The sequence below is a fragment of the Delphinapterus leucas genome, chromosome 8 (assembly GCF_059928025.1).
Source record: "Delphinapterus leucas isolate spDelLeu-1000000601 "Yukka" chromosome 8, BTC_Dleu_Yukka2, whole genome shotgun sequence".
Taxonomy (NCBI): Eukaryota; Metazoa; Chordata; class Mammalia; order Artiodactyla; family Monodontidae; genus Delphinapterus; species Delphinapterus leucas.
In genome coordinates, this window is record NC_143136.1 from 23,838,844 (window position 1) to 23,851,833 (window position 12,990).

Sequence of the window (12,990 nt, forward strand, 5' to 3'; positions counted from 1 at the left end):
TGTGACTTATGTGATTGCAAAAGACATTCAATTAACTGCATAATGATTCTTATTTCTTTTAGAGTAAAATATATTTCACAGATAGAAAGAAAGTATGTTATAAAGTATAGTTATCTTCACAAAAACTAACACGTTGACTATTTTAGTAACTCACTGATTGGCTTAAAGAGAGAAGAAAAACCACTTTTCCACTATTAACACAATTCGTTTCCTTAATTCAAAAAAAAATAGTTTAAACCGTAAGAATTTACTTTAGAGTACAATCTCAAATGTTATAGAAAAATACAGAGAAATTAACATGGAATATCAGGAAGCCAGATAGCTAACTGGCTTGAGAAGTAAAGATATACAATTGTCTAAGGAGGATTAATCCAGTTTACAAAGGCACATTTAAGGAAGAATTATTCAATACCACACGGAATGGACTACTGGAGAACAGTCTAGGAAGCAGCTAAGGTAGTCCACAGAGACCAGCCTTAGAAGGGTGGGAGTCATAATTAAAAGGAAAAAGGAGTAGAACAATAGGTGGTTTGAAGGTGGTTTTTGAAAGTCCCCTATAACCTCTACCAGATCCCCCAAATCCAACCAAAATAAACATTAATTTAAGTAAATTTGCTCTGCGAATGAAGCTTAGACCCTTTACAATCAGATTTTGAACCCCTAAATCTCCCTTCACCACCCCCACCTCCATTTAAAAATGCAGAACCTGGGCTTCCCTGATGGCGCAGTGGTTAAGAATCCACCTGCCAATGCAGGGGACACAGGTTTGATCCCTGGTCTGGGAAGATCCCACATGCTTTAGAGCAGCTAAGCCCGCGAGCCACAAATACTGAGCCCACGAGCCACAACTACTGAAGCCCATGCACCTAGAGCCCGTGCTCCACAACAAGAGAAACCACCGCAATGAGAAGCCCGCGCACCACAATGAAGAGTAGGCCCCGCTCGCCGCAAGTAGAGAAAGCCCGCACGTAGCAACAAAGACTCAGTACAGCCAAAAACAAATAAATAAAATAAATAAATTTATTTTTTTAAAGTGCAGAAGCTGCCAATTAATGTAAAAACGGCATCAATGGGAGCTTGGGAGACACTGGAAGGATAGGATCAAAGATGATAATGTCATATTTTTCAACTGACTGAATTAGTAGAATGCAGACACTATTAAAAGGCATTTTAAAAATGAAGAAATTAGCCTATTTATGAAATATGATGATTTGTGAATTGTCATGTTAATTTTGAGGTAATGGTACTATATCAAAATGGAAATTATTATAAAAGCTGAGTATGTTAATATGTAGGTTTGAAAGTCATCAGCAAAGACGTTATACTTGAAAATATATTATGGAATTAGAAAAGTCATTTTAGGAATAGCAACTCTATTACATGGATTTAGTGGAGAAAATTAATGTATTCTCAGTTCCAAAAAAGAGTTATAGAATAAAACTCAAGTTAATTTGAGTCATCTACAGTATTTATGAAATATTTTCTTTTTTAATGTTTTATTTTGACAACAAGAACATAGCTTGATAGAAAATCATGAGGAAATATACAGAGTAGATAGAGATGGTACAGAGAAATGTGAGACAAGGCACTTGAAAATCTTGTCTTCAGATTTCCCTTTATTCTGTAAACCTAAAAAGTGACCTGATCCTCCCTGTTAAAGGCTAGCATGCCTCCCTTGACCAAAAGCAATTCACTCCTCTGCCTTGCAAGACAGCTCATGCCCCTCTTACAATATATTCCCCACCTCATCACTGGACAACTGACCAAAATCCATTTAATTTACAATATAACCTAGCCAGGGAAGTACTGACTCTGTTTAGACAGAAAAAGAACTACTCCCAAAGGAATTGTAGGAATTAGCCAACATGTACCTATGAGTGCCAAGAGAGTACATGTAGGCCTATATTCTAAGGCTGTTGAGGCAAAGGAGCTAGAACATAAAGTTGGACAAGGGAGAATTTATAAATATGGGACTACTCTCCTCTGACATAGCATTTAGCCCCCTGGGAAAGACGCTGGTGTTAGTAAGATGCTAGGAGGGCTCCTAAAAGCTTCAAAAAAGTGATGGCCTAGCTAAATAAAGTAGAAATGCCAAATCTACCATGAAAAATAGTGAAAAAAAGCATCAAAAGACTCAGATAAATGAGCATGTGACAGTGGGCATACTATTCAAGGCTGAAAAACCCATGAGATAACCACAGGATGTCCAGAGGCTACAGCAACTATGAAAGCATCAAAGGTTGTGCTGGAGAGGGGGGCAGCAACATCACTGAGAAACTCAGTTGTGGCTCTCCTCTAGGATGATGGTAGATGTTATTAGAGAACCAGGGTCCCTGAAACCAATGGGAATGACAGGAGCCCGTGAAAAGAAAGGTCCGATGGGAGCAGGTAAATATCAAAAGCAAGGTGGGCACAATTATGGAAAAGATCAGAGTAGCTATGCGAGAGCCTGATCCAGAGACAGCTAGGGAGATAATTAATAGAATCAACATCCTTACAGGCCAGCAAGGGTAATGCTTGGGAAATATGGGAATCCAACAAGGGTAATGCTCAGTCTGTATAACAAGAAGAAATTGAGGATTGATTATCAAGATGCTGCCATCCCATAAAAAGCCACAATCTCTTGCCTGATTTCCAGACCCGAGCCAGTTTTTACACACTGAACCTTTTGGCCAGGCCTCTAGGAAGAAGGATCCTACAACACAAAAGCAAGTATATATGATAATTTACTCAGACAGCTACACACACAGAAGAAGAAGGAATACCCCACACATTTGAAATTGTTGAAATAGGGTCTAGCATGGTATTGATACTCAAGAATGTACAGTGTTATGATGCCCCCCATTAGCACTGAGGAATATGGAGACCAGGTAATAAAGTATTGGCCCAGGTCTGGCTCCTGAGATAGGAACCATGAACCCACCTGCTTGTCATTTCCTTAGTCTCCAAATAAGTAATTTGCAAGAACATACATGGTAACTGTCAGAACTCCATCATTAGTTCTTGACCTATGGAATAAAGGTTGCTGTAGTTGGAAATGCCAAGTGAATGGCTCTGAAACTGCTCCCTTCTCTGATCAATATAACCAAAAATAATATTGCAAACTGAGGCAGGGCAGGGGGAGTGTTGGCAGAAATTTGCCAAAGGATGTCGATGTGGCGGTTACCATTATATTCCCATATAATCTCCTACCTCTACATGGCAAAGACAGAAGTAAACGTAACTCCTTTCCCTCAGGGCCATGTAAATTTCTCTATTCACCATCAAATTATAGTAATCCTGATCATCTTATACTTTCCACTATATAAATGAAATCACCCTAAATGGGTCTGGTGAGCAAGAAGTGGCAAGTACCCTAGACGTCTTAATAAGACACATGTGTGCCAGAGAAGAAATAAACACCAAGAAAATTCTGACTAGAGCATGTTGAGTTAATGCTTCTAAACAAAAGGCAAGCTGCTGCTTATTGTATCCTCCATCTTGAACAAAGAACATAGTTTAAATGATGTCTGGACCAAGAAAAGTTTTGCAACAGGTCCAGGGTATGATACAAGACATCCTACCTGCCCCTTCAGTCTTATAGCCCAGCAGATCCAATGGTGCTCAAATTATCTGTGGAAAATAAGGATGCTGTAAGAAAGACTATAAACAGCTCCAGCAGAACTGCAGTACTGACCTCTAGACTTCTAGAGAAAAGGCATGCTCATCTCTGTTGATCACTATTCCTATCAGTTCTCCTTTAAAAGGAGTCAGATCCCAGTATGCTCCTGAGCTCTGATAGAGTCTAAGGACTTACGACCTGAGTTATTTTTCATGAACTAGGAATGCTGTATGTCCTCAAAGCCATGATTCTGGACATGCAAAAAATCCCAGTTCATCTTAAAAAGGAATAATTATAATTGAAACTGTGCTTGAGCACTTCAGAAAGGTACAAGTAAATTACATGAGCTGGCAGCTTAAAATCCCAAATTTCCACTCTCATTTCAATGCCATATGTCCTACTATACCTATGGCTTTGTGAGTTCACAATGACCAGGTAACAGAGAAAGAAAAAAAAAATCTAGCCTAGTTTCTAGATGGGCTTGCATGATATGCCATCTCTGCTACCAATGGACAGTCACTGGATTATAATTCTGCCAAAGAGGACCCCCTACTGCTCTGGCCTGATAAGCTATGAAGTCTTCAAGTATGAAGACTAAGCACAGGCTCAGTAACAAGGACTTTCCCTAAGCAAAATTTATTGGCCACCACTCAGTGCTTTTAAATGTCCATCTTGCCAACAGCAGAAGCCAACGTGGAACCCTTGCTATGGCACCTCACCATGCGAAGCCAGCCTGCCACCTGGTGGCAGACATTATTTTGAACCTCTCTCATTTTGGAGGGGTTACTGATCTGTTTTCACTGGACAAATATGTATTCATCATAGCATGCAAGGTTCACTTAGGAAAACAAAAACATGACTCTAAATCACCTTCCAAGTCTTCCCTGAAGGGACAGTAGCCATTTACAAGGGCAATTCTTTTACCTCAGACCTTTCAGAGATAATTAGATATTAACTTTGAGTGCATTCCCTTTACTGGAAACATAAAAACACCATCCAATAGTCAGACTAGGAGGTTATGATAGCCTCATGATAAATGGTATTTTGGCTCCAGTCTGTTTCGCAGTAAACCCAGTGGGTTTGTGGACTCGTTCCCTGGTTACTTCCTCAGTTTCTGACTGTACACCTGGAATAGACATACTAGTCAATTAGTAAAATCTCCTCATTGGCTCACTGTTTTATGAAGTAAGTGCTACTATGGTAGGAAGGATCAAGCAGAAGCCCTAGAAATTAACCTACCAAAAGAGTAAACTAAAAGCAAATCACAGTCCTGTGGGAATTACAGAAATATGTGCCACAATAAAGTAGTGGAAAGATATAGAGGATAGATACCCATCGCATCCTCATTAGTTACCAGTTCAGCCTTTGCAGAAAATTGATGGATCTCACAAAATGACTGTGGATTACTGTAAAATTAGTAAGGTGTGGTCTACAATGGCAACTACTATTTCAGATGGGATATTTGCTTTCACTGCTCTGAGTGCACCACAATCCAAATACTTAGAAATTCCCTTATACATTGTCATGAAATACAATTCATGCTTATGACCAAAGTATGCATTTTACAGTAAAAGAAATATGGTTATGGGCTAACACCCACAGAATTAATGATAGGCCATCCCGCAGAAACAGATGGCCTGATGGAATAGCAGAATAGCTTATTAAAAAATCAGCTGCAGTGTTAGTTTAGAAACACCACCAGTGTTGTTCTCACACAGTCACGGAAACCAAAGGTTCACAGCAACAGATGTAGCCCCTCTAATTATTACATCTCATAACCAACCTGCAAAGAGTTTGCCTCCTGTGCCAGCAACCTTAGGCTCTGCTATTCAATGGCTTAGTTCAAAAGAGAAAGATGCGTCTATTGTGGCACAGAGGGAAGGCACCATCAGATTAAAACTAAGTCTGACATCTAGTGATTCAGAGATTTTTGTGACTGTTTTGTACTTTTTGACCTTCTGGAACCCAGAAAAAAATCTGGCACACCCTTAGTACATGCATGTTAAGTAGTAAATATCAATGGAAAACTATAACAATCCAAGATAGCAGGACCACTAAATACTCAGACCCTTCAGGATTAAAGATATGGGTCCACTCACCACATAAAGAACTCCAATGAGCACTGGCTAAGCAAAACACAAACCCTGAATGAGAACTAAAAGAAGGAAGAAGTATATCAAGTATATGTCATGGCTGGAAATAAACTATTCAGCTATAAATATTTCTGTCACATACATATTAATTAATGAGCTTTTTTCTAATCCCTCCCCTGTTATTGTGTGTTAGAAGTTCCTCCCCCCATGCCCTGCATCCCTCGCTTATCTCCAGCTCCTACAAGACAGCCTCCTCCTTCACAGTCCTCCTACCTGATGGACCCAGTTCCTCGAGGCTGGTAACAATGCTCTCCCACTGTGCCTCCTGCCATTGACAATCTCTGAGTTGTCTTCCTGTCCCCTAGATGACATCTTAGCTCTTCTGTCGCCTATGTAATCAATTCCATGTATTAAGGTTATTTTGTTCAAACGATCTAAACTAGTTTTATCTGACTTAAACCCAAAATGATTTCCTGACTTTGCCTGAATGAAAAGGCAAAACGTCAGAAAAATTCATTAAATAACTGATTTTAAAATTGCAAAAGTGAATAAAACATTCCTCCTACCCTATTTTTTCTTCACTTTTATACAGACGACACACGATAAAACTTTTATATGTAGACTAAAACCCAAGAATTGATTGCTAATGAAAGGAGACAAACTATCTTGAGAGATACACACTTTCATGTTGGGATTGAAGACAAGAGCAAAGCTTGGAATGACATTAGAGCACCCCTGCCCCTGACACACATGAGATCTGGCACCATACCATAGGAGAGAATGGTAGGATGTGAGGGTGGGGTGTGGGAAAGGAAAGGCAGCCTCTGTCAAATATACTATGCTTTAATCCCAAAGTTCCAAAATTTCTCTATTTATTTGGCCACTGTTGGGGCTATGGCCTGCCCAGCCTTCCTGCCTGCTCTGTTCCAATGTCCCTGGCAGCTGATCCTGTCACCCACTTACAGACAGCCCACAGTCACCCTTCACACATTCTTAAATGAAGAAGAAACTCATGCAAGTTTGGAATTTTGATTATGACACAGAGCTGAATATATTTAACTACTGACCTGAAACAGTCATTTCTAAGTATGACTTACTACCTGAAAAAGAATGCCTATGCCACGTCAGAAGATGAAAATGTTTCTCATGACAACCACCACTATCACACCCAGAATCCTTAACTCTGAATTTTCTTTATTATTGCGAGTCTTTTATTTGCTCCCTGACTTACTAGCCTCTGTGGAGATAAATAAAGATTATCCAAACAAGAACAAGCACTACTTAGTGACAGCAATGGAGTCATCTACTGCCACTGACTGCATTAGGCAGAGACTCAAATTACAGGCAGGCGGAGAAGTGGGAAAGCTTTATGGTGACAAAAGAGGGTCTGTCCTGATGGGACCTTGGAGACATGGGGAACCTGAGGCAGGCTGACTAAAAGAGGGGATTTCCCTCAAATACCATAAACCTAAAAAATTAGTATTGATGATAGAGGAACAGTAAAATAGTAGTCTAAATATCACTAGAAAGTGATTATCAAAGCCTTAGTATAACCTAAAAGCATTTAGTCTGTATTTTATTCAAATATTATATATGATACTAGATTCCAATTCATACCTTTGAGGAAGAAAAATGTTATAGATATTAGCTAAGTAAATGATTATTTGAATTCATAAAAATCTGTTGTTCTTATAGCATTACTACACTAAAAAGTTATATTTGTAAATGCTTTCATTTTTAAATAAATGTCAGATATTTTAGAACTCAAAGGTATTTATAAAAACATTCATTACCTCAGCTAAACTTTTATGCAGTTTTCATGACAAGAAACTAAACCCTTCATAGGTTTTGTGTAATTTTCTTTCTTCATTTTTTATCTCTTTGACCAGACATTTTTTTTGCAGTACGCGGGCCTCTCACTGTTGTGGCCTCTCTCATTGCGGAGCACAGGCTCCGGACGCACAGGCTCAGCGGCCATGGCTCATGGGCCCAGCCGCTCCACGGCATGTGGGATCTTCCTGGACCGGGGCACGAACCTGTGTCCCCTGCATCGGCAGATGGACTCTCAACCACTGCGCCACCAGGGAAGCCCCAGACCAGACATTTTTAATACCATTTTTCTGTAATCACGGAAGATTTTAACTCTCATCCTGATGCACAGCAAAGGCGCTCAGATATAAAGAGATTCTTAAATGGGGTATAATTCTTTCCATTCTTCTTTTTGAAAAGACTAATGAAAGTTTGAAGTTATAGTATGAGAAAATAAATAAGGGATGATCTGATAGTTATTTCTTTTGGACAAAGGTAATTTTAAGCAGAAGAGTGAGCAGGTGAGCAGAAATGGCCATGATTAAGTTTGAGTAAGTGGCAGAGTGATTCACTGAGCTGTCTCTGCCACTAATAAATGTGTGTCCCTCAATTAACTAGTTACTAGTAATATTTAAGAACCTCCATTTTCTATCTATAGACCAAGTGGTTTGGAATACATAACTTCTAAATTACTTTTCCAATAAAATAATGATACGAGTCCGTGAATCTGAATATCTGAGAGTTAAGTATGAATTAATGGAAACAAAAATATCATACCTTTGTATTAACTTTCATCTTTGTTTTATGTTTGCTTTGTTCTCTGGCTTCAAGAAGACCTTTCTGAGTAGGACCTTCTGGTGCATTTTCCTTTTCACAATTCGGAACAACTATAAGATAATACAGTTTACTCTTAATGTTTATACTGTTTGTAAGAAATATTATAACCAAAAAAATAAGAAAGCCAAATTCATTATACATGTATTTTTTGAAGTATTAAACTAATAATATTAAAATCATACTAAAATGTTTTAAATAAAGTCTCAAATTCATTCCCCAAAAACGCAGGGTGGCATTGCTGCAAGGTTAGTGAAACAGCATTGCGAGCAGTTGAAAAGCATGTGAGCCAATCTCCAGTAACATTATATCTAAATTCCTGTTATCATGAGATTTCATGTGTTTATAAACAAAAGTTGAAGGGAGTCAAAGGAGATAATGCTAAGCAATGACAAAATTTCCCAAGTGGAACTGTATAATAAACAAAGAGATTTTTAAATGAATATTGTATTAATAAAATATTCTCTGTGCTTCACAATGTTGAGGAAAAAAGAAAAGAAAAAACAGGGTAACATTCCACTACAGTTGTGACATTGGTCCCCACACTCTCCTGGACATAAAGGAAACATCTGAGGGAAAAAGAAAAGTGACAGGAAAAGTCTGTTTCTTTTTCACATCTTTCCATATACATAAACATGTTCAGGTATACATAATTTCCCCCTGTATTTCTAAACAGCCAGCTGATTTCAAATAACTAATATGGTTATAATCAATATTAACTCATAATTAAGTGACTAAATGTTCTAATTTATAACATTAATTTATAATACAGAAAAGATGATGAACACAAAAATATGTGGATGATTTCAATGTCAAGACTCTCAAAGAATCCTGATGTTATAAAGTAAGGAAGCATATGCTAACATTTAGTTTCTTTCCTGATCTAATTTTTCCTATTCAGTACCAGTTTCAAGGAAGAAAACCATCAAAATAATCCCCACAATAACATAAAAGCCGAATGCTGCATAAATTAGTACTACATGAAAGTACTTTAAAAACTTCTAACACTAGGGTATCCAGACTGCATGTCCTCGCTCTACGGTGCTACAAGTTAGAGCCCCACAGCATCTGGAAGTCAAAATGTGGAGAAAAGGCAACAACTACAGCTCATTGAGATTAGAGAAAAATTTTCACTTCGAATTCTCTTTTATTGTATTTTCCTCTTCAACAGCCAAGAGTGAAAGCCTGATAATGATAATTTAAAATAATAATCATTAGCATTTATGCCTCATTGATGTTTTACTATCTAACAGGTACTGGTCTAAACAATTTACACGTATTATTTCATGAAATCCTGTCATTAACCCTGTGAAGGTCACTACATTTTGTTCCCTTTTACATATAAGGAGAATTTGTATAGTAATATCTACAGGGAAGAAAGGAGAAAGCAGTAAGGAGAGAAATCCAGGATTCTGGTAGATAATTCTAGGAATACGAGCAGACCTCAGATAGCATGCAAAACATTACTAAGCACCACTTCATGAAAGAAATAAAACAAAAAGCAAGAAACAAACAAAATGGTAAGGATAAATGAAAGTAAAAAATCAAAAAGGGCTTGGTTTATATATAAGGATATGTAGTTGTTCCACAATCAAAATGAAATTACAAGAATTTATACTTTATAAAAATATTTTAGGAAAAAAATCGACATTTGCAACCAAAACATGAGAATACACATTGCATAGTGCATGTGTAATTGAAAGAAAAGTAACACTTAATTATTTCTCAATGTACCAATAATAAACATGATTCCCACTCTCTATCAGATAAATATCACTTTATACAAAGATTTGTAGAACAAATGAGAGACTCAAACATTGGGCCCTTGTCACATTCATAAAAGTGCATATAATTTTCAAATTCCACATAGTGCTTCTTAATGTTTAGTAACACCCTGGCAAAGTCCATTTCTCCATCACAGGATCCTCATGCTTATCATCTAATGCTTGTTAATGAAAAGGCCTATAGTACTGACTGCTACTATGCAGTTTCCCAAATTTTACTTGGGCACAGTCATAATCTTAAGGAAGGTACAATTCCTTAGTAAACATCAAATAAATAAACAAATTTTCACTTATAGAAATTATAGTTATTGTACTCCCAGTGCAAAATTTCAACCATTTCTTCATGTATGCATACATTCAATCAATGTTAACGGAACATGTTCAGGCCCCTGGTTAACTGTCAGATATGCATGAATATATTCATTTAACAAATACGTAAGTAACTATATTGTGCCAGTCCTTAACTCCATTATAGATTAAACACAGCTGAAAAAAGAATTACTTAACTGAAAAAAATGTTCTGAAGAAATTATCCATAGTTTATGACATGGAGATAAACAGAAAATATCTAAGAGATTAGGAAGCTAAAATGAGATCAAGTACACATCTAATTGGAATTCACAAAAAGGTAACAGAGATAAAGGGAAAGAGGTTATATTTGAAATGATAATATATCTTTCTAAACTAGACCATATACTACATATAGTCATAAGAAATTGACATCTTGTAGTGAAATTCTGAGCAACAAAAAATACCCAATTTAAAAAGCAATTAATTAAACTAAAACCTTTGCTCTACTATATATGACATCTGTTTGTGATGCTGAAGTCAGCTTTCACAGTTTTTCACTTCATAAAACATTTCCAATTTCTAGAAGTTCTTCCTGAATTCATAGTTTCCTATCATAAATTACAAGATATCATAAAATACAATTATATGTAGTTTTATAACCTACTTTGGACATAGGTATCATTGTATTCAAATTGCAACCTCATATGAAATCAAACATCAGCTAACGCAAACATAATAAAAACCAGCACACTGATAAACTTTCTGAGCTTATATAATTTGCACAAAAAAAGTTTTCTCTCATAATATGTAATACTAAAGTGCTTTCTGTGTAGTTTCTTGTAAATATTTGATACATATTGCTTTCCATTACAACACAGAAAAATGTAACAAAACTATCACTTCAAACATCTAGCTGATAATAATTCACTATTTCATAGTTTCTCCTAGGAATTTTTCTATTATTCTACATACCAGACAAGAGTAAATGTAGAATTATAAACCCTTTTCAGGTAAGAAATTTGACTACTAAAATATTAATATTCTTTCTAGGTGGTAGCAATTATGGATAATTTTTAAAACATTTTATCACTTAAAATTTTTCTGTAATAAGTGCATCACTTTGATAGTCAAAAAATATGATACATTTAAAATTTTTTGATAACTACTCCAAGTGAGTCTAAGTTTTATCTTATTCCTTAAGTTCAGATTAAATAACAATTAATTAGTCTTTTTCCCAAAGCTCAGAGTAAATGACAATCAAGTCATTGTTTCCTAACTACAGGGCGAATTACATTTAATCTGAAGAATTTCTACTGCCATACCAACTTCTGTTCAAACTGAACGAAAAATAGGTAGATAAATGACAGACAGATAAAATTCTTTAAAAATTAAGCCAAAATGAGAAAATGAAAAGGGAAAGAGTTAAATATATTAAAATAATTGTGAAGGACAGCAGGATTTATGAAGAACCACCAGTTAACCAATAAACCAAGTTCTTTTCAAAGTTGACTAAGTAAGGTTCTAGTTGATCAGCCAATCTGAGTAATAACAGAGATCACACAGTCAAATGCTGGCATGCCACAAGGAACTTAGGAAAAGGAACTGCAAGTCCTTTATCTAAAACTAGAAGGCATGTTTATAAGGAGCACAAAATTATTCAGTACAGAATTTAAGGAATAACTTTTATTCAGGTAACTGAGACTATGAAACTAAAAAAAAAAAAAGAAAACCTGTTTTCTTCATGTTGGGCTTGAATTTATTTCTTTTGATCAAAAGTCACTTCAAAACATCACAGATAAAAATGTAATTACAAACTTGATCTTCAAAGTAACTTATAAATGTCAGCCTAGAAAAACATGTAATATATTCATTTATAAATTAGATTAAATACCAGGAGATAATTTCATAAAGGAGTTATCTATAAACCATTATTTAATTTTAATAGAGATGTCAAGGATAAATAAATAAAATCATAAGCTCTTATAAGTAGAATGTAACATTTAGAGATTAACTGATGCAAGCATCAATTCAATGCACAGTTCAACCTTTATGCCATCTTATATTTATTGTTTTTCACAATCTTTATTCATCTTGAGAGTTAGAGTTCCTGAAATTATGGTAGTTTCACATATCATATTTATATCTGATTGTATTCTTCTTAAAAGTTATATATATATGAAAAAAATAATTTTTGATGTAAACAGAAATAAATATTCTTTGAAAAAAATGCAGTAAGGAAAAAATGAAGAAATAATCACATTACCCAAATAAAATTATGTAAACATTTTCGAGTTTCATACATTTAACAGACATGATCTTATACTACATGTTTTTATTTCTTAACATTAATATTTTAATATGAACATTTTTTATGTGTGATTTTTAAAGACTTTCTAGTATTGTATGATCAACTATATTGAAACATTCACTTGTGATTAAAGATTAAGACTGCTTGTATAGTTTTGTTACTATAAATATGAGTGCAATAAACATCCCTGTGCATAGACTCTCTAGGCATCACTGAGCATAACTGATATTTCTTTAATATAAAATATTAGGAAAGGAACTACTGAATCAA

At 35.7% G+C, this 12,990-nt stretch overlaps 1 protein-coding gene across 3 annotated transcripts in view; it reads right to left on the bottom strand.

Annotated features, from left to right (window-relative positions):
* The window catches only part of SPAG16 (sperm associated antigen 16), a 207,950-nt gene that overhangs the window by 140,678 nt on the left and 54,282 nt on the right, over positions 1-12,990 (bottom strand). For all 3 annotated transcript variants that reach the window (XM_022567608.3, XM_089916411.1, XM_089916410.1), the window contains one exon: positions 8,281-8,390. In XM_022567608.3, the coding sequence (XP_022423316.2) occupies positions 8,281-8,390 (110 nt within the window). The remainder of the gene's footprint in view (positions 1-8,280; positions 8,391-12,990) is intronic.